Source organism: Manis pentadactyla, chromosome Y (genome assembly GCF_030020395.1).
Source record: "Manis pentadactyla isolate mManPen7 chromosome Y, mManPen7.hap1, whole genome shotgun sequence".
In the NCBI taxonomy this organism is placed as follows: Eukaryota; Metazoa; Chordata; class Mammalia; order Pholidota; family Manidae; genus Manis; species Manis pentadactyla.
Window position 1 is genome coordinate 24,523,122 of NC_080039.1, and position 24,490 is coordinate 24,547,611.

Here is a 24,490-nt window from a genome sequence, read left to right on the forward strand (position 1 = left end):
TTAAGGGTTGTAATTAGGAAGGAAGAAGAAAAGCTATAGAAGTAGCAGGCGGAAGAAAACATGGGAAGATTGATTATTTCTTTGATATATCTTCTTGTAGAGTAACTTCAGCATGTATAGGTTTTAAGCTACTACTTAAATTGCACACACACATTAACATAATAGGAGTATAGTTACATAACCAAAGCATATCTGTAATTACCAGCCATCTGCAGTGAAACCAAGAAAACCAGTTAGGCACCTTAGGCATTTGTGAAAACTTATCTATGATATGGTGGATATTGTCCAAATGAACTTGAACAGTCTGAGAGAAATCAGACAAATTAAAACAACCCATTCCTGGGGACTGTTCACATGCCATATGTTCTTTTAACAATAAATAGTTTGTAGTTGTAAGACTTTGGAGCGCTACAATTTGCACTTCTCCAAATTCTTGGTTGAGTTCCAACAGTATAGATCCAGTCCAATTTTGTTGTTTTACTGTATGCACAGGCCAGCTTAGATATCTCCTTCCTCATTCCCATGGCAGGTCCAGGAACTGGTGGGATAAGTGCTTCTACAGCTGTAGCAGTGCGTGGATCTTTGTTGGGGTTTTTTGATGATCATCTTCTGGCATGAGTCTTCCAGAGGGTGCAGATGTTGGAAGTTCTTTTTCATATCGTATCTTAGTTCATTTTCGGGGTAGCCCAATTAGGCTTTGATCCTCTGTATAAACACAAACAGACCCTTTGCCTACACTTTTATATGCCCTTTATACCCTTGTGTAGAACTCATTGGAGGTTACCACACAGGAACTGCCCTTTTTTTTTTTTTTTTTTTTTTTTTTGCTATCACTAATCTACACTTACATGACGAATATTATGTTTACTAGGCTCTCCCCTATACCAGGTCTCCCCTATAAACCCCTTTACAGTCACTGTCCATCAGCATAGCAAAATGTTGTAGAATCACTACTTGCCTTCTCTGTGTTGTACAGCCCTCCCTTTTCTCCTACCCCCCCATGCATGTTAATCTTAATACCCCCCTACTTCTCCCCCCCTTATCCCTCCCTACCCACCCATCCTCCCCAGTCCCTTTCCCTTTGGTACCTGTTAGTCCATTCTTGAGTTCTGTGATTCTGCTGCTGTTTTGTTCCTTCAGTTTTTCCTTTGTTCTTATATTCCACAGATAAGTGAAATCATTTGGTATTTCTCTTTCTCCGCTTGGCTTGTTTCACTGAGCATAATACCCTCCAGCTCCATCCATGTTGCTGCAAATGATTGGATTTGCCCTTTTCTTATAGCTGAGTAGTATTCCATTGTGTATATGTACCACATCTTCTTTATCCATTCATCTATTGATGGACATTTAGGTTGCTTCCAATTCTTGGCTATTGTAAATAGTGCTGCAATAAACATAGGGGTGCATCTGTCTTTCTCAAACTTGATTGCTGCATTCTTAGGGTAAATTCCTAGGAGTGCAATTCCTGGGTCAAATGGTAAGTCTGTTTTGAGCATTTTGATGTACCTCCATACTGCTTTCCACAATGGTTGAACTAACTTACATTCCCACCAGCAGTGTAGGAGGGTTCCCCTTTCTCCACAGCCTCGCCAACATTTGTTGTTGTTTGTCTTTTGGATGGCAGCCATCCTTACTGGTGTGAGGTGATACCTCATTGTAGTTTTAATTTGCATTTCTCTGATAATTAGCGATGTGGAGCATCTTTTCATGTGTCTGTTGGCCATCTGTATTTCTTTTTTGGAGAACTGTCTGTTCAGTTCCTCTGCCCATTTTTTAATTGGGTTATTTGTTTTTTGTTTGTTGAGGCGTGAGAGCTCCTTATATATTCTGGACGTCAAGCCTTTATCGGATGTGTCATTTTCAAATATATTCTCCCATACTGTAGGGATCCTTCTTGTTCTATTGATGGTGTCTTTTGCTGTACAGAAGCTTTTCAGCTTAATATAGTCCCACTTATTCATTTTTGCTGTTGTTTTCCTTGCCCGGGGAGATATGTTCAAGAAGAGGTCACTCATGTTTATGTCTAAGAGGTTTTCGCCTATGTTTTCTTCCAAGAGTTTAATGGTTTCATGGCTTTCATTCAGGTCTTTGATCCATTTTGAGTTTACTTTTGTATATGGGGTTAGACAATGGTCCAGTTTCATTCTCCTACATGTAGCTGTCCAGTTTTGCCAGCACCACCTGTTGAAGAGACTGTCATTTCGCCATTGTATGTCCATGGCTCCTTTATCAAATATTAATTGACCATATATGTCTGGGTTAATGTCTGGATTCTCTAGTCTGTTCCATTGGTCTGTGGCTCCGCTCTTGTGCCAGTACCAAATTGTCTTGATTACTATGGCTTTATAGTAGAGCTTGAAGTTGGGGAGTGAGATCCCCCCTACTTTATTCTTCTTTCTCAGGATTGCTTTGGCTATTCGGGGTCTTTGGTGTTTCCATATGAATTTTTGAATTATTTGTTCCAGTTCATTGAAGAATGTTGCTGGTAGTTTCATAGGGATTGCATCAAATCTGTATATTGCTTTGGGCAGGATGGCCATTTTAACGATATTAATTCTTCCTAGCCACGAGCATGGGATGAGTTTCCATCTGTTAGTGTCCCCTTTAATTTCTCTTAAGAGTGACTTGTAGTTTTCAGAGTATAAGTCTTTCACTTCTTTGGTTAGGTTTATTCCTAGGTATTTTATTTTTTTTGATGCAATTGTGAATGGAGTTTTTTTCCTGATTTCTCTCTCTGTTGGTTCATTGTTAGTATATAGGAAAGCCACAGATTTCTGTGTGTTGATTTTGTATCCTGCAACTTTGCTGTATTCCGATATCAGTTCTAGTAGTTTTGGGGTGGAGTCTTTAGGGTTTTTTATGTACAGTATCATGTCATCTGCAAATAGTGACAGTTTAACTTCTTCTTTACCAATCTGGATTCCTTGTATTTCTTTATTTTGTCTGATTGCCGTGGCTAGGACCTCCAGTACTATGTTAAATAACAGTGGAGAGAGTGGGCATCCCTGTCTAGTTCCCGATCTCAGAGGAAATGCTTTCAGCTTCTCGCTGTTCAATATAATGTTGGCTGTGGGTTTATCATAGATGGCCTTTATTATGTTGAGGTACTTGCCCTCTATTCCCATTTTGCTGAGAGTTTTTAACATGAATGGATGTTGAACTTTGTCAAATGCTTTTTCAGCATCTATGGAGATGATCATGTGGTTTTTGTCTTTCTTTTTGTTGATGTGGTGGATGATGTTGATGGACTTTCGAATGTTGTACCATCCTTGCATCCCTGGAATGAATCCCACTTGGTCATGGTGTATGATCCTTTTGACGTATTTTTGAATTCGGTTTGCTAATATTTTGTTGAGTATTTTTGCATGTACGTTCATCAGGGATATTGGTCTGTAGTTTTCTTTTTTGGTGGTGTCTTTGCCTGGTTTTGGTATTAGGGTGATGTTAGCTTCATAGAATGAGTTTGGGAGTATCCCCTCCTCCTCTATTTTTTGGAAAACTTTAAGGAGAATGGGTATTATGTCTTCCCTGTATGTCTGATAAAATTCCGAGGTAAATCCATCTGGCCCGGGGGTTTTGTTCTTTGGTAGTTTTTTGATTACCTCTTCAATTTCGTTGCTGGTAATTGGTCTGTTTAGATTTTCTGTTTCTTCCTGGGTCAATCTTGGAAGGTTATATTTTTCTAGGAAGTTGTCCATTTCTCCTAGGTTTCCCAGCTTGTTAGCATATAGGTTTTCATAGTATTCTCCAATAATTCTTTGCATTTCCGTGGGGTCCGTCGTGATTTTTCCTTTCTCGTTTCTGATACTGTTGATTTGTGTTGACTCTCTTTTCTTCTTAATAAGTCTGGCTAGAGGCTTATCTATTTTGTTTATTTTCTCGAAGAACGAGCTCTTGGTTTCATTGATTTTTGCTATTGTTTTATTCTTCTCAATTTTATTTATTTCTTCTCTGATCTTTATTATGTCCCACCTTCTGCTGACCTTAGGCCTCATCTGTTCTTCTTTTTCCAATTTCGATAATTGTGACATTAGACCCTTCATTTGGGATTGCTCTTCCTTTTTTAAATATGCTTGGATTGCTATATACTTTCCTCTTAAGACTGCTTTTGCTGTGTCCCACAGAAGTTGGGGCTTAGTGTTGTTGTTGTCATTTGTTTCCATATATTGCTGGATCTCCATTTTGATTTGGTCATTGATCCATTGATTATTTAGGAGCGTGTTGTTAAGCCTCCATGTGTTCGTGAGCCTCTTTGCTTTCTTTGTACAGTTTATTTCTAGTTTTATGCCTTTGTGGTCTGAAAAGTTGGTTGGTAGGATTTCAATCTTTTGGAATTTTCTGAGGCTCTTTTTGTGGCCTAGTATGTGGTCTATTCTGGAGAATGTTCCATGTGCACTTGAGAAGAATGTATATCCCGCTGCTTTTGGATGTAGAGTTCTATAGATGTCTATTAGGTCCATCTGCTCTACTGTGTTGTTCAGTGCTTCCGTGTCCTTACTTATTTTCTGCCCAGTGGATCTATCCTTTGGGGTGAGTGGTGTGTTGAAGTCTCCTAGAATGAATGCATTGCAGTCTATATCCCCCTTTAGTTCTGTTAGTATTTGTTTCACATATGCTGGTACTCCTGTGTTGGGTGCATACATATTTAGAATGGTTATATCCTCTTGTTTGACTGAGCCCTTTATCATTATGTAGTGTCCTTCTTTATCTCTTGTTACTTTCTTTATTTTGAAGTCTATTTTGTCTGATATTAGTACTGCAACCCCTGCTTTCTTCTCACTGTTGTTTGCTTGAAATATGTTTTTCCATCCCTTGACTTTTAGTCTGTACATGTCTTTGGGTTTGAGGTGAGTTTCTTGTAAGCAGCATATAGATGGGTCTTGCTTTTTTATCCATTCTGTTACTCTGTGTCTTTTGATTGGTGCATTCAACCCATTAACATTTAGGGTGACTATTGAAAGATATGTACTTATTGCCATTGCAGGCTTTAAATTCGTGGTTACCAAAGGTTCAAGGTTAGCCTCTTTAGTATCTTACTGCCTAACTTAGCTCGCTTATTGAGCTGTTATATACACTGTCTGGAGATTCTTTTCTTCTCTCCCTTCTTGTTCCTCCTCCTCGATTCTTCATATGTTGGGTGTTTTGTGCTGTGCTCTTTCTAGGAGTGCTCCCATCTAGAGCAGTCCCTGTAAGATGTTCTGTAGAGGTGGTTTGTGGAAAGCAAATTCCCTCAGCTTTTGTTTGTCTGGGAATTGTTTAATCCCACCGTCATATTTGAATGATAGTCGTGCTGGATACAGTATCCTTGGTTCAAGGCCCTTCTGTTTCATTGTATTAAATATATCATGCCATTCTCTTCTGGCCTGTAGAGTTTCTGTTGAGAAATCTGACGTTAGCCTGATGGGTTTCCCTTTATAGGTGACCTTTTTCTCTCTAGCTGCCTTTAACACTCTTTCCTTGTCCTTTATCTTTGCCATTTTAATTATTATGTGTCTTGGTGTTGCCCTTCTTGGATCCTTTCTGTTGGGGGTTCTGTGTATTTCCGTGGTCTGTTTGATTACTTCCTCCCCCAGTGTGGGGAAGTTTTCAGCAATTATTTCTTCTAAGATACTTTCCATCTCTTTGCCTCTCTCTTCTTCTTCTGGGACCCCTATAATACGGATATTGCTCCTTTTAGATTGGTCACACAGTTCTCTTAATATTGTTTCATTCCTGGAGATCCTTTTGTCTCTCTCTATGTCAGCTTCTATGCGTTCCTGTTCTCTGATTTCAATTCCATCAATGGCCTCTTGCATTCTATCCATTCTGCTTATAAACCCTTCCAGAGTTTGTTTCATTTCTGCGATCTCCTTTCTGGCATCTGTGATCTCTTTCCGGACTTCATCCCATTTCTCTTGCGTATTTCTCTGCATCTCTGTCAGCATGTTTATGATTCTTATTTTGAATTCTTTGTCAGGAAGACTGGTTAGGTCTGTCTCCTCTGGTGTTGTCTCTGTGATCTTTGTCCGCCTGTAGCTTTGCCTTTTCATGGTGATAGGAATAGTCTGCAGAACTGGGACGAGTGACGGCTGGAAGGACTTCCTTTCTTCGTGGTTTGTGGCCCTCCTCTCCTGGGAGAACAGCGGCCTCTAGTGGCTTGTGCTGCGCAGCTGCGCGCAGACAGGGTTTCTGCTTCCTGCCCGGCTGCTATGGAGTTAATCTCCGCTGTTGCTGTGGGCGTGGCCTGGCTCGGGCAGCTACTCCAAAATGGTGGAGTCGCGTTGGAGCAGGAGCTGCTGGGAGGCTATTTATCTCCGTAAGGGGCCTCCCTGCTCCCTGCAGCCCAGGGGTTAGGGTCCCCAGAGATCCCGGATTCCCTACCTCTGGATTAAGTGACCCGCCCTGCCCCTTTAAGACTTCCAAAAAGCACCCGCCAAAACAAAACAACGACCTCAAAAAAAACAAGAAAAAAAATTTTTTTAATTAAAAAAAAAAAAAAAATTTTTTTTAATTAAAAAAAATTGGTGGTCGTTTGTTTTTCTTTATTCTCCGGTGCCAGCCTCAGGCCTCTGCTCACCGGTTTTTCTGCCCTGTTTCCCTAATATTGGGGTCCCTGTCCCTTAAGACTTCCAAAAAGCGCTCGCCAAAACAAAGCAGCAAAAAAGCAAAAAAAAAAAAAAATGGTCGCGCGCTTTTCTTATGTCCTCTGTCGTCCAGCCTCCAGTGCCTGCTCACTGTTCGTGCTGCCCTGTTTTCCCAGTATCTAGGGCCCTGCACTCTGGCCCGGATGGCGGGGGCTGGGTGTTCGGCAGCCCTGGGCTCCGTCTCCCTCCCGCTCCGCCTGCTCTTCTCCCGCCGGGAGCTGGGGGGAGGGGCGCTCGGCTCCCGCGGGGCCGGGGCTTGTATCTTACCCCCTTCGCGAGGCACTGGTTTCTCTCAGGTGCGGATGTGGTCTGGATATTGTCCTGTGTCCTCTGGTCTTTATTCTAGGAAGGGTTGTCTTTGTTATATTTTCATAGATATATGCTGTTTTGGGAGGAGATTTCCGCTGCTCTACTCACGCCGCCATCTTCCGCCCCACCCGTAAAATTGCTTCTTGAATGTGATTTTTATTTTCCACCTTTGAGAGAAGAAGAAAAATACTTCAGGATGAATTTTGTTACCAGATTTTTTACATTAAATATTTAGTAAAATCATGCATTTTCACAGTTCTGTCCAAACTCTCAAGCTGAAGCTCTTTCCACATTTAAAAAGTTGTTAGTGGATTAAACTTTTGTACCTTAGAAGAAAAATTGTTTGTTTGGTATTTATCTTCCTCTTACTTAATGTGAAAATACTGAATTCCCAGCTTTATGTTCTGGGCACTCTGCTGAATATGATTGTTTTTTGTCCCCTTATTTAAATTTTTTTTCCAGAGCATTCCATGGTAAAGACCTTTTTCTTATAGTTCAATTTCCAAACCATGGCGGACAGGTTGATGACTTGGACATACGGTCCCATACAAACGATACAGTTGGTTCAGTACGGCGATGCATTCTCAATCATATTAAAGCAAATGTGGCCCACACAAATATTGAACTCTTTGTGGGTGGTGAGCTTATAGATTCTGAAGATGACAGAAAGCTAATGGGACAGTTACACTTAAAAGATAAATCAGTAAGTACATATAATTTTCAAATATTTCCCCAAAAGTTAAACAGTTGAAACTTCTCATGTATTTACTGGATGTTTCTTCAGCATCTATTGTGTGCAGTCTTCTTTGTTAGGTGTTTGGGTTATTATCCTGTATAACGTAGGTTATTGTGACAGTAGTGTATTATAGAAAATAAACTTCTCATTGCTTATCTTGGGTAGGATTTTTAAAAAATATATTTCTAAAATTAAAGCATGAATTTTTAAAGTCTTTTTGAATCTACGTATCATTGCCATACTTTGTTGAAGATACTTTCTCTTGTTTTTGCTACTATTTTATACTATGATTTCTAGGTAATTACAGCCAAACTTACACAAGTGAGTTCCAACATGCCTTCAAGCCCTGATAGTTCTTCTGATTCTTCTACTGGATCTCCTAGAAACCATTATAATCACTACAGTGATGGCCCCAGTCCAGAAGTGGAAAGTTGTTTGCCTGGGGTAGTAAGTAGCTGCTATATATATAAGGCATTGCTCTTCTTTGGGAACACAACTATATGTAAAGAATACTTTTTCTGAGGACTTTGTAACTTTATAGATGGGCAAATATCAAATAAAATTACTCTTAACTATTAACTTTTGATGAAATTGTTAATTTTTGAAATTCAAAATGCAATTACCTTATAGTTATTATACTGTTTGCATAGAAATAATCTATTACAGTGGAACAAAAAGTACTATTAAACATGCACATGTAGAAAATACTACTGTACCATCAGTCATTTCTCTGGAAATGTTTGTAAAGGTGATCTGCTGTCTTTCTCATATCTAAAAAACAACTTATGCTTTTCTCATACTCTGTTCCCCTTTCTCCCTTATGAATTGTTACAGGTACAGCAACACCAGCCACTTCATGTCAGGGTGATTTGCGTCTTGTCAGTAACTGTTTTAGCAATCTAGTCAGCAGTAGTTACCCCTGAAGGGGTGAAGTGCCTTCTGCATAGATAGCCTCTGAGGGCTTGGAAGGTCCATAGTTTGTTTACAAAATCAGAACACTTGTCACAAAGAAATTAACCTAATTAGCTTAGAAAGATTAATAAGTTGCTAAATTTGCAACTTAAAGATCAGTGGATTTATAAAAGTAAAAAGGTGGGGAATGCAGATAATTTCAGGAATTAAAAATGGCAAATGCAAAAGAAGTGCTGAAGAAATAGGAAATTCATTTAGGGACAGTGAAGAGATTAATTTTGAATAAGAACTTTATGACATAGTTTATAGGTAAATTTTTTTGTATTCTATATTCCAGATAATGTCACTGCATCCCAGATATATCTCTTTCCTTTGGCAAGTTGCAGACTTAGGTAGCAATCTGAATGTGCTACCTCTTAGAGATGGAGCAAGAGTACTTATGAAACTTATGCCTCCAGGTAAGAAAATTGCCTAGATTCCCACTCCCACCCCCTAAATGCTGAGAAGTAGATTAAAAATAGATTACTTCCCATGAGGTATTTTTCATACTAGTCTGTTACAAGGATCACCATGTGAGCCATAAACATTGATAATGCGAAATTTTCCACAGATAGACAAATAATACTTAGGAGAATGTAATTTAAGAAAAGAATTTTAATTAACTAATGCATGTATTAAAAATCTAGGATTCTTCAGAGGCTATAATTGAAGAAAACAATATTCTCCCTCACCCATCCTCACCCTCCATTTCTTTTTTAAAGAGAGAACCATTTTCAACATGTAGCCTCTACTTACTGCCTATACCAAATTTTCTCTAAGTAGTGTTTGTTCATACCATTATTTTTTATGCCATTTAGATATTACTAAATGCTGATTTAGTTTAATGTAGATGGAGATTATTTGTTACATCCTCTCACATCCTTCTGGTCATCTCAGAAAGTTTGCTTAAATATGTATTAATTCACACTGTCAACATTGTGCAAATAGTATGAAAATATTGGGCTTAAAGTATGTTCTCAACATTGAAAAAAGAAAGACTGTATGTTTTAGTATCCTATGTTAGTTAGACCTATTTATACTAGATTTTAAAATTCCCTCCACTTTGATTAGCTTGTTTTTCTGTGAATTTTTTACTAAATTTCCCACATCCCTTCTAATAGTTTCTTAAAATAGCATAGCTAGCATGTGTTATATCATGTTTTCATGGTATTTCCTCCTGTTGTTCCTGTCTGGTTGTTCTCTTTGATACAGTTAACTGCTCTGAGACTAATTTATGTAACTTCCCTGTGGTGAATTCTCTGGTGCTCTTTTGTCTTAGGTATTTCTTGAGTCAGTCCTCATCTTGGTGAAGGCACACCCTCCAAAAATGGGTACATGGGAAGCAGATTTTTTTTAATAGTTTTTCTGAATACAGTTAAACCCTCACTTGTAGTAGTATGGTTTCTTTGTGTTGTGCATAGAGTTGAAGATTGAAAATTTGTTCCATTACAGTTCCTTGGGAAGTGGGAAGTCTGAAGCCATAATTTCCTTTCTGTTTGGGAGCCTTTTTTTTTTTTTTGGTATCATTCATCTACAATTACATGAGGAACATTGTGTTTACTAGATTCCCCCCATCACCACATTCCCCCCATATACCCCTTTACAGTCACTGTCCATCAGTGTGGAAGTCTTTTTTAAAGTGCTTGAATTCTGAAATCTTATGATGGATTTTTGTATGTGTTTTTTCTCTTCTGGGAGAGGCTACTCAACATTGTCAGTCAAAAGACTAACTGCTTCACATGTGAATGTTTGCTTTTTTGGTGTTTTGCTCGTATGTACTTATGCTTCATTTATGCTTTTGAAATTTTTTATACTTGAGAAAGTGCTATTGGGATTAAGTCCATTTTGCATGAAATTTTGCCTCCCCTATTCTACGTTTTTTTTTTTTTAATTAAGTTGATATAACAACATTTTTTACCTATTTGTTGTAATGTTTTTGTGGTTTTCTCCCCTGTTACTTCACATATGGTTCCTATTCTTTTTTTTTTTTTGGACATTTCCAGTGTTCCTGCTGTGATAGGACATTTGTGATCCATTAAACCTCATATTGTTAAAAAAAAATGCACTCCAGAGCCTGTGTTACAAAGACCAGTAAAATTTTATTGCTGTAAAGTACTGAATTGTTCTGTGGTAAGGCGAGTCAAGAGACTCAGACAGATTTTATTTCCAACAAAAATTCATGAAATTAAAGATGGTTACATCCGTACAAGTAAGTGAAATTCACTGTGGACTCTACTGATTGAATACACATGATAGGGTCAGATTCTTTCCACAGAGTATTTGCTAATTAATAATACAGTCAGTGAATGACTATATGGTATACACATACCTTATTGCACAAGCTTTGTAAATCTTTCTTCCTCAGTCTTTTTCTGTTTCACATGTACTGTTCCCATGCAAAGTTAACATTTTAGCAGATTCCACTCATGTTGTACTGAAGTAGTGTTTTCTCAACTTCCTTGAAAATATTTACTTACGTAGTTGTTATATGCAGGTTGTATTTTAGTCACTAAAGAGTTGACGTTGACTCAGCCTAAGCAACTACTGAGCAGCAGCATTAATCTATCAACTCATCATGGACCAGGAAAAATGAGTCATTTTTGTTTTTATTTTCTTACTGTGGTAAAAATATGTATGACAGAATCTGCCATTCAGTTACTTATGAATGGATAATTGAGTAGCATTGATTATATGCACAATATTCGACAGTTATATTATGATCACCACTGTTTCTAGTGCCTTTTTTTTTTAACTTACAACATCTCCAATGCTCTCAACTCTGTAATTTTTTCTTGCCGAAAGACTAATACTTTTAAAGAAGTTTATTTTCTGTGTACATATTTCTTCAACTGCTGCAATCGGCCATACTTAATGTCCTTATTAAAGTTAAATGGCTTTTATTTTTTATCTACCAAATGAACAGATTTCCCTACTCCAGCTCTGGAATCAGCCATTTTTTTGAAACCCAGTTACTACTAGTGTTAAATGATCTGTAGAAGCTAAGTCGTGGGTGCTAAGTGTTCATTGCGTTAACATATATGTTGCTGCTCGCATCTCCTCACAGTAAACAGAAGTAGGAATTACATATATGTATATATACATATGCTCATTTTCTCACCTGCTGTATGAAAGTCTGTGTATCTATCTACACAAAAATGATGCGATCACACCAATGCTCCTAAGTACAGTCCAATACTTGAGTCTACTTTTGTTTTCTCTCTTTTTATATTTGAAACTTAACTTCTGGCAGTGACAAACCTCATTCCATCTTATCCTTTCATAGGTATTCTTACTTGATTAATCCTATAATTAATCTTACCTCTCTATTAGCATTCTTCTCCATATTCTCTCACAGAGCCTGACCTGCATCACTTCTTAAGGTTGTCCTTCCACATAAAACAATTGTTTTTAATTTATTTTGATATCATTAATGTACAATTACATGAACAATATTATGATTACTAGACTCCCCCTATTATCATATCCCCCCATATGCCCCATTACAGTCACAGTCCGTCAGCGTACTAAGATGCTAAAGAATCATTACTTGTTTTCTCTGTATATACTACATTTCCCGTGTCCTACCCCCTGCTACATTATGTGTGCTAATCATGATGCCCCGTTTTCTTTCCCTCTTATCCCTCAATTCCCTCCCATCCTTCCCAGTCCCTTTCCTTTTGATAATTGTTAGTCCATTCTTGAGTTCTGTGAGTCTGCCGCTGTTTTGTTCCTTCCGTTTTCACTTTGTTCTTATACTCCACAGATGAGTGAAATCATTTGGTACTTGTCTTTCTCCATCTGACTTATTTCACTGAGTGTAATACCCTCTTGCTCCATCCATGTCGTTGCAGATGGTACACTTTGTTTTCTTCTAATGGCTGAGGTACTCCATTGTGTATATGTACCACATCTTCTTTATCCATTCATCTACTGATGGACACTGACGTTGCTTCCATTTCTTGGCTGTTGTAAATAGTGCTGTGATAAACGTAGTAGTGCATATGTCTTTCTCAAGCGGAGCTGTTGCAATCCTAGGGTAAATTCCTAGGAGTGGAATTCCTGGGTCAAATGGTATTTTTACTTTGAGTTTTTAAAGGAGCCTCCGTATTGCTTTCCACAATGGTTGAACTAGTTTACATTCCCACCAGCAGTGTAGGAGGGTTCGCCTTTCTCCACATCCTCGCCAACATTTGTTGTTGTTTGACTTTTGGATGTTGGCCATCGTAACTGGTGTGAGGTGATATCTCATTGTGGTTTTAATTTGCATTTCTCTGATGATTAGCGATGTGGAGCATCTTTTCACGTGCCTGTTGTCCAACTGAATTTCTTCTTTGGAGAAGTGTCTGTTCAGGTCGTCTGCCCATTTTTTAATTGGTTTGTTTGCTTTTTGTTTGTTGAGCTGTGTGAGCTCTTTATGTAATTTGGATGTCAACCCTTTATCAGATATGTCATTTATGAATATATTCTCCCATACTGTAGGATGTCTTTGTGTTCTATTGATGGTGTCCTTTGCTCTACAGAAGCTTTTTAGTTTGGTATAGTCCCACTTTTTCATTTTTGCTTTTGTTTCCCTTGCCCAGGGAGAAATGTTCATGAAGCAGTTGCTCATGTTTATGTCCAATAGATTAGAGTTTTTTGGTTGCACGACTTACATTCAGGTCTTTGATGCATTTTGAGTTTACTTTTGTGTATGGGGTTAGACAGTATTCCAGTTTCATTCTCTTAAATGCACCTGTCCAGTTTTGCCAACACCAGCTGTTGAAGAGGCTGTCCTTTCTCCATGGTATACCCATGGTTCCTTTATCATATTTTAATTGACCATATATGCTTGGGTTTATATCTGGACTCTGTATCCTGTTTCACTGGTCTGTGGGTCTGTTCTTGCGCCAGTACCAAATTGTTTTGATTACAGTGGCTTTGTAGTAGAGCTCGAAGTCAGGAAGCGCAACTCCCCCTGCTTTATTCTTCCGTCTCAGGATTGCTTTGGCTATTCAGGGTCTTTTGTCATTCCAATTGAATTTTAGGACCATTTGCTCTAGTTCATTGAAGAATGCTGTAGGTACTTTGATAGGGATTGCAGTGAATCTGTTTATTGCTTTATGCAGGATGGCCATTTTGACAATATTAATTCTTCCTAGCCAAGAGCATGGAATGAATTTCCATTTATTACTGTCCTCTTTAATTTTTCTTAAGAGTGCCCCGTAGTTTGCAGGTATAGGTCTTTCACTTGCTTGGTTAGGTTTGTTCTTGGGTATTTTATTCTTTTTGATGCAATTGTGAATGGAATTGTTGTCCCGATTTCTCTTTCTGCTATTTCATCATTAGTGTACAGGAAAGCAACAGATTTCTGTGTATTAATTTTGTATCCTGCAACTTTGCTGAATTCAGATTTTAGATCTGGTTGTTTTGGAGTGGATTCTTCAGGGTTTCCTATGTACAGTATCATGTAGTCTGCAGACAGGGACAGTTTAACTTCTTCCTTTCCAATCTGGATGCCTTGTATTTCTTTGTATTGTCTGATTGCCATGGCTGGGACCTCCAAAACTATGTTGAATAAAAGTGGGGAGAGTGGGCGTCCTTGTCTTGTTCCCGATCTTAAAGGAAAAGCTGTGTGTCTGTCATTTATGGCCTTCATTGTGTTGAGGCGCTTGCCCTCTGTACCCATTTTGTTGAGAGATTTTATCATGAATGAATGTTGAATTTTGTCGAATGCTTTTCCAGCGTCTATGGAGATGATCATGTGGTTCATGTGGTTTTTGTCCTTCTTTTTGTCGATGTAGTGGCTGATGATGGATTTTTGGATGCTGTACCATCCTTGCATCCCTGGGATGAATCCCACTTGATCATGGTGGATGATCCTTTTGATGTATTTTTGAATTCTGTTTGCTAATATTTTGTTGAGTATTTTTGCATGTGTGTTCATCAGGGATATTGGTCTGTAATTTTCCTTTTTTGTGGGGTCTTTGTCTGGTTTTGGTATTGGAGTAATGTTGGCTTCCTAAAATGAGTTTGGGAGTATTCCCTCCTCTTCTACTTTTTGGAGAACTTTAAGGAGGATGGGTGTTAGGTCTTCACTAAATGTTTGATAAAATTCAGTGGTGAAGTCATCTGGTCCGGGAGTTTTGTTCTTAGCTAGTTTTTTGGTTACCAGTTCAGTTTCTTTGTTTGTATTTGGTCTATTCAGATTTTCTGTTTCTTCCTTGGTCAGCCTTGGAAGGTTTTATTTTTCCAGAAAGTTGTCGATTTCTTCTATGTTATCCAGTTTGTACCATATAATTTTTCATAGTATTCTCTCATAATTCTTTGTATTTCTGTGTTATCCGTAGTGATTTTTCCTTTCTTATTTCTGATTCTGTTTATGTGTGGAGACTCTCTTTTTTTCTTGATAAGTCTGGCTAAGGTTTATCTTTTTTGTTTATTTTCTTGAAGAATCAGCCCCCCCTTTCATTGATTCTTTCAATTGTTTTATTCTTCTCAAATTTATTTATTTCTGCTTTAATCTTTATTATGTCCCTTCTTCTACTGACTTTGGGCCTCATTTGTTCTTCCTTTTCTAGTTTGATTAATTGTTAGTTTAGAGTGTTCATTTGGGATTGTCCTTCTTTCCTGAGGTTGGCCTGTATTGCAATATATTTCCCTCTTAGCGTTGCCTTTGCTGCGTCCCACAGATTTTGTGTTATTGAATTATGGGTGTCATTTGTCTCTGTATATTGCTTGATCTCTTGTTTTTATTTGGTCACTGATCCATTGATTGATTAGGAGCATGTTATTAAGCCTCCATGTGTTTGTGGGCTTTTTCGTTTTCTTTCTGTAATTTATTTCTAGTTTCATACCTTTGTGATCTGAGAAGCTGGTTGGTACAATTTCAGTGTTTTGGAATTTATTGAGGTTCTTCTTGTGGCCTAGTGTATGATCTGTTCTTGAAAATGTTCCATGTGCACTTGAGAAGAAAGTGTATCCTGTTGCTTTTGGATTCCTTCCACATAAAATTTAAGCAAAGCACTACTAAAAACAATAATTCGTGTCTTTTAGAGATAACCTGGACTGCCCACTCAGTAATCTCAGTGTACTGTATATGTACTCTGTTGATATGTATTAAACATTTCGAAATGGTAAAAGAGGAATAAATACCATAGAGGTAAGGCCACTGAATGAAGGTGGAAATCTGAAAAAAGGGGGACATAGAAGGAAGTGTGGGTCAAGAGCAATACAAAGATGGGAATAATTTTCTTATGGTAGAGCTGAAAGAGCTTGAACAAGTGTAGATGTCAAGCTAATGCCTTTTTTTCTTCTTATTTGAATGTTACTTACGTGTCACTGTTCTGGCTCCCCTTCTTCAGGGAACTCTTATCTGAACAAGCTAAACTTCTGTATTATACTGACATTATTCCCCTGTTTGCCAATTGAATATGACCTAATTGGTGTTCAGAAGTGTGTTTGTGTACGACAGGCTGTATTACTTGTTTTCTGCTCTTATTGATAGGTTTCTTGTTTCGTTCTCTTCCTTACGTGGCCACTTGTTTCCACTGAAATAATTTTTCATTATTACAAAGCCAACTTTTTATATTGTACTAAATTTAAAGCTACATAACATAATACACCTCATTTTGTGTTTCCAGAGAACAAGGATATTCTTTTATGTATCCATAGAAGACTTTATGTAGATCAGAATGTCTAACATCTTTGATACTTTTGAAAACTAACCAGTTGTTTTTTGTACATTCTGTCGAATTGGGCTTTGTATGCTTTCTCGTTATCATGTCATTTAAAAAATATTTTGGTACAATTCACTTTAACAAAAACTTTACCGTCTTAATGTGTTATTTTTTATTAAGTGTATTTCTATTGTGCAGGAAACCTCCAAAACTTTTCCCGCTTAAAAAACTGGAACTCTATACCCATTAAACAAAAATTCTCCATTTATCCTCTTCTCCTAGCTCCTAGCAACCAGTATTCCACTTAATTAATGAGGTTTTAACTTCTCTGGATACCTTATATAAGTGGTCTCATACAGTCTCTCTTTTTATGTGACTAGTGGCTTGTTCATTTCGCCTGATGTCCTTAAAATTCATCCATGTGTAAAGTATGGCCGATTTGATTTCCTTTCTTTTTAAGGCTGAGTCTATTCCACTGTAGGCTTGTAATTTCGGGCTAGCTCCCTGTGCACTAGGGGAAACTTCAAACCGTTCAGGGGAGGGCTCTTGACTTTGAACGGGAAAGAACTCTTGAGCAGGTCAGACAAGTGTAGGTAAGGAAGGAATTCATTAAAACGAGAGCAGCAGCCACACAGGCAGCAGAGAGAAGGAAGAGCAGAGGGAGGACAGGGAAGTTCACTGAACTCCTCTTCCGTTCATGGAAAATCTTTTGCTAACTCCTAAAGCCAGGGTCACCTGGTATCTGGTGTGATCCTGAATCCATATGGCACGAGAACTAAGTCCCTACCACCCCAGGATTTTGGGGAGGCACAGAGCACTGGATGTAGTGAGATTATGTTCTGATAACTTACAAAAGGCAATCAGGAGATTTTCAGGCAGGCTGATAAAGAGCATGATCATACAGCTGCAGCCCTGTCCCGGTCACTCAGGTGGCAAGTACCTGCAAGTCAAAATCAGAGATCTCAGTAGTCCCTCCCTACTTGTTTGAAGTAAAAAAAAGGAGCATGAAGACTTGTACTGAAGTCCAGAAAATAGGATGTGAAATGGCGAAGTGGCAAGAACACTTCTACTGGAAAAGTGAAGAGACAAAACACAGTTAGGTTGAGCAGTAAGAAGTCTTTATTTCAGGCAAAAGTACACACTTGAAGAAAGGGGAGTGCAGGCAACCCCAAAGAGGAGATGCACTTTAAGGCTTAGAATTCGGATTTTTAAGGGTTTCAGGAGTGGGGCAATAGACTATGGGTGGTGGAGGTGCAGGCTTGACAAGTGGTCTCATGAATGTCTGTCTATTGTGGGAGACATTATGTTGTCTGTAGAATGTCCTCTAGATATTCTGTCAGATAAACTTAAAACACAAGGAATTTATTGATCCTGTTCTTCTCTACAGTAGTGGTTATTCTCAAGCAGTGGGGACATGTCATTTAGGAGTGCTTGCCTTGCCTTAAAATAGTCTGTTACTGTCTGATTGCCATAAAGTATGTTAGTAATCTAACCCCTTTTACTGACTGGTGTTTAAAATAGAATGAATCAGCCTCAGATGTACTCTCTCTTGTTCTTACTGTACTTTTTATATATCAGTATTTACCTTTATCATTGAGTCCCCCACCATACCCCATTGCAGTCACTGTCCATCAGTGTAAAGACTTGCAAAATATATACATTTTTAGGTATTGGCAAAAACAATTAATCATAATGCTTGTCCCATGTCCCTACCCTACCTCAGCAACAAATTTTTGTTGAACAATTCATCTGTCAGCATATGCCTAATGTTCCCCTGTTTAGGCTATTATTAATAATGCTGGTATGGACAATTTTGCACAAGTTTTGGTCTGGGCATATACTTGCACTTTTCTTGGATGTAGACTTGGGAGAGAAATTGCTGGTCAATAACAGTAATCTTGTGTGTGACATCAGGGAAGTGCCAAATTGTACTTCAAAGTAGGTGCCCCATTTTTTCTGTTCTCTCAAGTAAGATACAGGGGTCCTAATTCGTATCACCAGTTTTCACCAATACCTGTCACTGTTTTTAATATCATCATCTCATCATAGTTGTGTTTTTAAGTGGCCTCTCGTTATGGCTTTGATCTGTCCCTGTTGGCTAATGATGCTGAGTATTTTTTCATGTGCTTATGAGCCATATGTGTGTCTTGGAGCAGTATCTAGTCACAGCCTTTGCTTGTATTTTTAATTAGATTATCTGTCTTACTCCATTGTAAATGTTCTTGATACATTCAGATACAAGTCCTCTTTGATTTACGAATACTTCCTCCCATTCTGGGCGTTCTGTTTTCACTCTCCAAGTAGTATCCTCTGATGCACAAAAGACTTAGTTTTGACATAGTCCCTCTTACTTATTTTTCCTCTTGTTACTTGCACTTTGGGCATTGTATGTAAGCAGTAATCTCTAATACAGAATCATTTGTTTTTCCAAGAGGGGATTATCTTTTTATTGTGTCTTCTGATTATGCGTTTGTGGGTTTTTCTATGCCCAATTGTCTCTGTAATATGAAAGGAAATACAAGCTTTTCCTAACTTCTAGGTATACTTTAGGAAACAGTCTCTTACGCTGTTTTGTTTTTAAGTTACATCTTCTCTTGAAAGTTATTTAATTTTATTTCATTAAAGGATCAACAGTTCAAGCATAATAAGAGGCAAATCATTGAGACCTTGGTGGGAGGAGCTTGTGTTATTTGAGTTTCAAAAACGAATTCCTCTTCAGTGTGGGGTTTTTGTTTTCTTTTTCTTTTTCCAGTAGATGAAGCACGTGTTGATTTGAGGTCTCTAGATAGGAAACTGTTGCCTTTGTATTTTGGTTGGTGATTAAAGAGCCCTAGTTGATCATTCGGGAGTCCAGTACTGGTTGTCTTGTAACATTTGATCTCAGAAATGATATTTATTGATGTTCCATATTCAAAATAAACTCTTGAATGTATCAAATGTGAGATGTTAAGAACATATGTATTGCCTTACTACACTGATGGACAGTGACTGCAATGGGGTATGGCGGGGGACTCAGTAATAAAGGTAAATGTAAAAACCACATTGTTTTTCTTGTGGAACCTTCATAAGAGTGCATAATAATGACACCTTAATGAAGAGTTAATTAAATTGTTTTTAAAAGAACATTATATATTGTATTTTACTCTGGGCTGTGTCTGGTTTTTTTGACAGATAGCATAACAATAGGAAAATTAAGAACTGTTTGTTTGGACCATGCAAAACTTGGAGAAAATATCCTTGAACCGTCTCTTGATTCACTTTTCTGTGGTCCTTCTGCCTCCAGAGTGCTATACCTAACAGAGGTTGGTGTTTTTCCTATTCAAAACTATAATTTCTACATCATACAGTGATATGAAGAACATATGTAAGATTTTGAAATAATTTGAATTAGTTAATTGTTTCAAATTATTATGTGAAACAGTGAAGAATTTCTTAGTTTCAATAAAGGAAATGGAAGTTATAGATTCATTTTTTATTACCCTTTAATGCAGTTTTCATCCCACGCCCCCTTTTCTTTCTAGGTAGTTTATGTCCTGTTAATGCCTGCTGGTGCATCTTTGGCAGATGATTCCCCTGACTTTCAGTTTCACTTCTTGAAAAGTGGTGGCTTATCCCTTGTACTGAGTATGCTAACAAGTAATAACTTCCTGCCAAATACAGATACGGAAACTCGGAGAGGTGCTTACTTCAATAGTCTTAAAATAGCTAAACTGTTGTTAACTGCCATTGGCAGTGGCCATGTTCGAGCTATAGCAGAAGCATGTCAGCCAGCTGCAGATGGTGCAGATACCATAAAAACGGTAAATTTTTAAAATCTTTAAAACGAGTTGTGTTTAATACTTAATTTTTTAAAATTTAACTTCTCAGTGGCTCTTTAGAGAATGCAAATTTAAGTCAATATGTTGTCGTATTTGTACTGAAATGTATAGGTATTCTTTAAGGATTATATTAATCTCAGAGGACGCCTCATCCCTTTACATCCTTTTTGAGCTTCAGTTGTTTGTCTCATAAAAACTGTAGCTGAATATTTTAATTCATACCTGAAAGATATTTAAAAAACAGTAATGGTAACAGAAATATTTAATCAGCATGTTGCCCATCTCTCCTCTGCCGTGACTAACATAACCACCACAACTAACAAAGACTCTTGGACATGCATCAAGGTATCATCCTTGATGCATGTCATTGAATTTTCTTAAGATATGCTGAGATTTAATGCGTGGATAGAATGTAGCGTCCAGTTCGCACTAACTTTTGAGTTCTTTTATTTACATTACAAGTGAAAGTTTTATTAAATTACTGGCTGAAGGTAAAATGGTTTGGGGTGAATAATTTTAGAAATGAGCTTGATTCTTAGGGAAATTTGAATAATGGCTACACCTATGATATTTAGAATTTTCATTATTTTACGTAGGATTATAGTGTTGTAGATTTTGTTTCAAAGAAAGAATCATGCTAAGGCATTTCAAATAAAATAAACTGCCTGGGATTTTCTAAAATAATTCTGGGGAGGTAGGCACAGTTAATGTGTATTGATACAGTGAAACAAGTTGGCCTTTTACTGATAATTATTGAAACAAAGTAATGTGTACTTAATGGTTATTCGCACAGTTAACCTTTGAAGAATACAGGGGTTTAGGAGCACTGATACCCCTGCCAGCCCAACACAGTCAAAAATCTGTGTGTAACTTTTGATCCACCAAAAACTTGACTAATAGCCTACTGTTGACTTCCTATTTTGTAAGTCAAAATTAAAATCTAAAAAAATTTTAAAAAGTGTAAATCTGAAGAGGTAAAATAATTTGGTCCAAATAAGAAAAATGACCTCAGAATAGCTCAGTGAGTAAACAGACTGCACCTATTCTTTCTGCTCTTCTAACTTTTTTTTCGGTCTACTTATTCTAGCAATAATTAAGAGTCATGTTAAACATTTCCAACTGTAAAATGGAAGAACACCAGTCCTGAACAGTTGTGAGAGGACTAGAATGGCTTAGCCTATCTGTTACCAACAAGATCATCCACATGGTGCTAAAGACCTATAGTGTGCAGTAAGATAGGAAAAAATGGGGCAGAGATGGTGATTAAAAGGAGGCATAAGGGAGTTTTCTGGAGAACTAGCCTCTTTCTTTATTTGGGTGGTGGTTATATAGGTGTGTTCAGTTTACGAACACTCATAATAAATCTGTACTTCTTACATACATATATTCATGAATAAATAGTTAAAGGATGGAAGAACAGATTAGAAAAATTTTTCCATCTGTAATTGTGGGTTTGTCTATTTTTCCCTTTAGATTTGTCAAATTTCCTTTCATGTATTTTTCAAGTATTGTTTGGTACATCTACATTTATGATTGTTATGTCTTTGTGACAAATTATTTCAACTTGGTGTTCCTTTTTATTTTTTGTAATATTTTTTGTTCTTAAATCTACATAATATGATCTTTTTGTTTTTAATTAAAGCATCAATGATACACAATCTTGTGATGGTTTCAAATTCACAATACATTGCTTCAACATTCACCTATACTATCAGTCCTCACCACCTCCAGTGTGGTCACTGTTCGTCATTGAACTCAGATATTACAGAGTCATTACATCATTACCTGTGTTCTCCATAAGTATTACCGTCCCAGTGACCAACATGGATCGTGATTGCATTATTGTGCCCCTTAGTCCCCTTCTCTCACCCCCCGCACCCATCCCAGCCCTCCCTTTTGGTAACCACAACTCCCTTCATGGTGTCTATGGTCTAGTGCTGTTCTGTTCCTTCTCTTTTGCTTCCTGCTTATGCTCCACAAATGAGTGAAATAATTTGGTACTTGTCTTTCTCCATCTGGCTTATTTCACTGAGCGTAATACCCTCTAGCTCCATCCGTGTTGTTGCAAATGGTAGGATTTGTTTTCTTCTTATGGCTGAATAGTAATCCATTGTGGATTTGTACCACATCTTCTTTATCCATTCATGTACTGAAGGGCACTTAGGTTGCTTCCATATATGGGCTATTGTATACAGTGCAGCAATAAGCATAGGGGTGCATACGTCTTTTTGAATCAGTGGTCTTGATTACTTCAGGTAAATTCCTAGAAGTGGAATTACTGAGTAAAATGGTATCTCTGTTTTAGTTTTTTGAGAAATCTGCATATTACTTTCCACAGTGGTTGAACCAATTTCCATTCCCATGAACAGTGTCAGAAGGCTCCCCTTTCTCCACGTCCTTGCCAGCATTTGTTGTTTCTTGGATAGCATTGTCTGTTGGATAGTGGCTTTCCTAAGTGGTGTGATATGGTAACTCATTGTGGTTTTATTTTTCATTTCCCTGATGATTAGCAATGTGGAGCATCCTTACATGTGCCTATTGGCCATCTGTATTTCTTTGGAGAAGTATCTGTTCAGATGCTTCACCCAATTTTTCCATTGGGTTATATGTTATGGAGTGTTAAGGCATGTGAAGTCTTTACGTAGTTTGGATATTAACTCCTTATCAGATGAATCATTTACAAATACATTCTTCCATACTGCAGGATGCCATATTGTTCTGCTGATGGTGTTGTTTGCTGTACAGAAGCTTTTCAGTTTGTCGTAGTCCCAGTTGTTCATTTTTTATTTTGTTCCCTCACCAAGGATATGTGTTCAGGTAAAGGTTGCTCATGTTTATGTTCAGGAGATTCTTACCTATGTTTCTTTCTGAGAGTTTTATAGCATCATGACTTACATTCAGGTCTTTGATCCATTTTGAGTTTTACTTTTGTGTATAAAGTTAGACAATCATCCAGTTCATTCTCTTACATATAGCTGTTCTGTTTTGCCAACACAAGAGGCTGACTTTTCCCCATTGTATATTCATGGCTCCTTTAACATAATTTATAATTGACCATATGTGTGTGGGTTTACTTCTGAGCTCTCTATTCCTTTCCATTCATCTATGGGTCTGTTCTTGTGCCATTACCAAACTGTTTTGATTACTGTGGCTTTGTAGTAGAGCTTGAAATTAGAGAGTGTAATCCCTCCCAGCTTTGTTCTTCCTTCTCAGGATTGTTTTGGCTGTTCAAGGTCTTTTGTGGTTTCACACTTAATTTTATGATTATTCTGTCTAGATCTTGAAAAATGCCATTGGTATTTTCATAGGTATTGCATTGGATCTGTAAATTACTTTGGGCAAGATGGCCATTTTGACGATATTAATTCTTCCTGTCCATGAGCACAGGATAGATTTCTATTTATTGGTGTCTTAATTTCTCTCACGAGTACCTTGTTTTCAGAGTAAAGGTATTTCACCTCCTTGGTTAAGTTTATTCCCAGGTATTTTATTCTTTTTGATGCAGTTGTAAATGGGGTTGTTTTCCTGTTTTTGCTTTCTGCTAATATATTGCTACTATAAAGGAATGTACCATATTTCTGTGTATTAATTTTATATCCTGTAACTTTGCTGAATTCAGTTATTAGTTCTAACTATTTTTGGTGGTGTCATTAGGGTTCTCTACATATAACACCATGTCATCTACAAATAGTGACAGTTTAACTTCTTCCCTATCAATTTTGATGCCTTTATCTCTTGGTGATTTTTTTTGCTGTGGCTAGGATCTCCAGCCACTTTTATGTTGAACACAAGTGGTCAGAGTGGGCATCCTTGTCTTGTTCCTGATGTTAGAGGAAAACCTTTCAGCGTTTTGCTCTTAAAAGGATTATTTTGACCGTGGGTTTGTTGTGTATGGCCTTAATTATGTTGAGGTATGTACCCTCTATGCCCATTTAATTGAGAGTTTTTCTCATGAATAGATGTTGAGCTGTGTCAAATGCTTTTACAGCATCAATTGAGACGATGGTGTGATTTTTGTCATCCTTCTTGTTGATGTGATGTGTGATACTGATTTACTTTCAAATATTGTATGATCCTTGCCTCCCTGGAAGAAATCTCACTTGGTCATGATGGTTGATCTTTTTGATATGTGTTTGAATTTGGTTTGCTAATAATTTCTTGAGGATTTTTGCATCTGTTCATAATGAATATTTGTCTCTAATTTTCTTTTTTTGTGGTGTCCTTGTCTGGTTTTGGTATCGCAGTGATGCTCGTTTTGTAGAATGAGTTTGGGAGTATTCCTTCCTCTTGTACTTTTTGAAATGCTTTAAGAAGGATGGGTATTAGGTCTTTAAATGTTTGATAAAATTCAGCCATGAAGCCCATCTGGCCGGGAATTTTTGTTCTAGGTATTTCCTT

General features: G+C 37.6%; 1 protein-coding gene across 3 annotated transcripts in view; it reads left to right on the top strand.

The window, feature by feature from the left end:
* Window positions 1-24,490, top strand: part of LOC130682127 (probable ubiquitin carboxyl-terminal hydrolase FAF-X) — a 193,361-nt gene that overhangs the window by 61,894 nt on the left and 106,977 nt on the right. For 2 of the 3 annotated variants that reach the window (XM_057496258.1, XM_057496257.1), the window contains exons 18-22: window positions 7,395-7,635; window positions 7,966-8,115; window positions 8,918-9,038; window positions 19,446-19,576; window positions 19,796-20,054. In XM_057496258.1, coding sequence (XP_057352241.1) covers window positions 7,395-7,635; window positions 7,966-8,115; window positions 8,918-9,038; window positions 19,446-19,576; window positions 19,796-20,054 — 902 coding nt within the window. Of the gene's footprint in view, window positions 1-7,394; window positions 7,636-7,965; window positions 8,116-8,917; window positions 9,039-19,445; window positions 19,577-19,795; window positions 20,075-24,490 lie in introns of all 3 variants that reach the window. The other variant, XM_057496256.1, reaches the window with a different exon arrangement.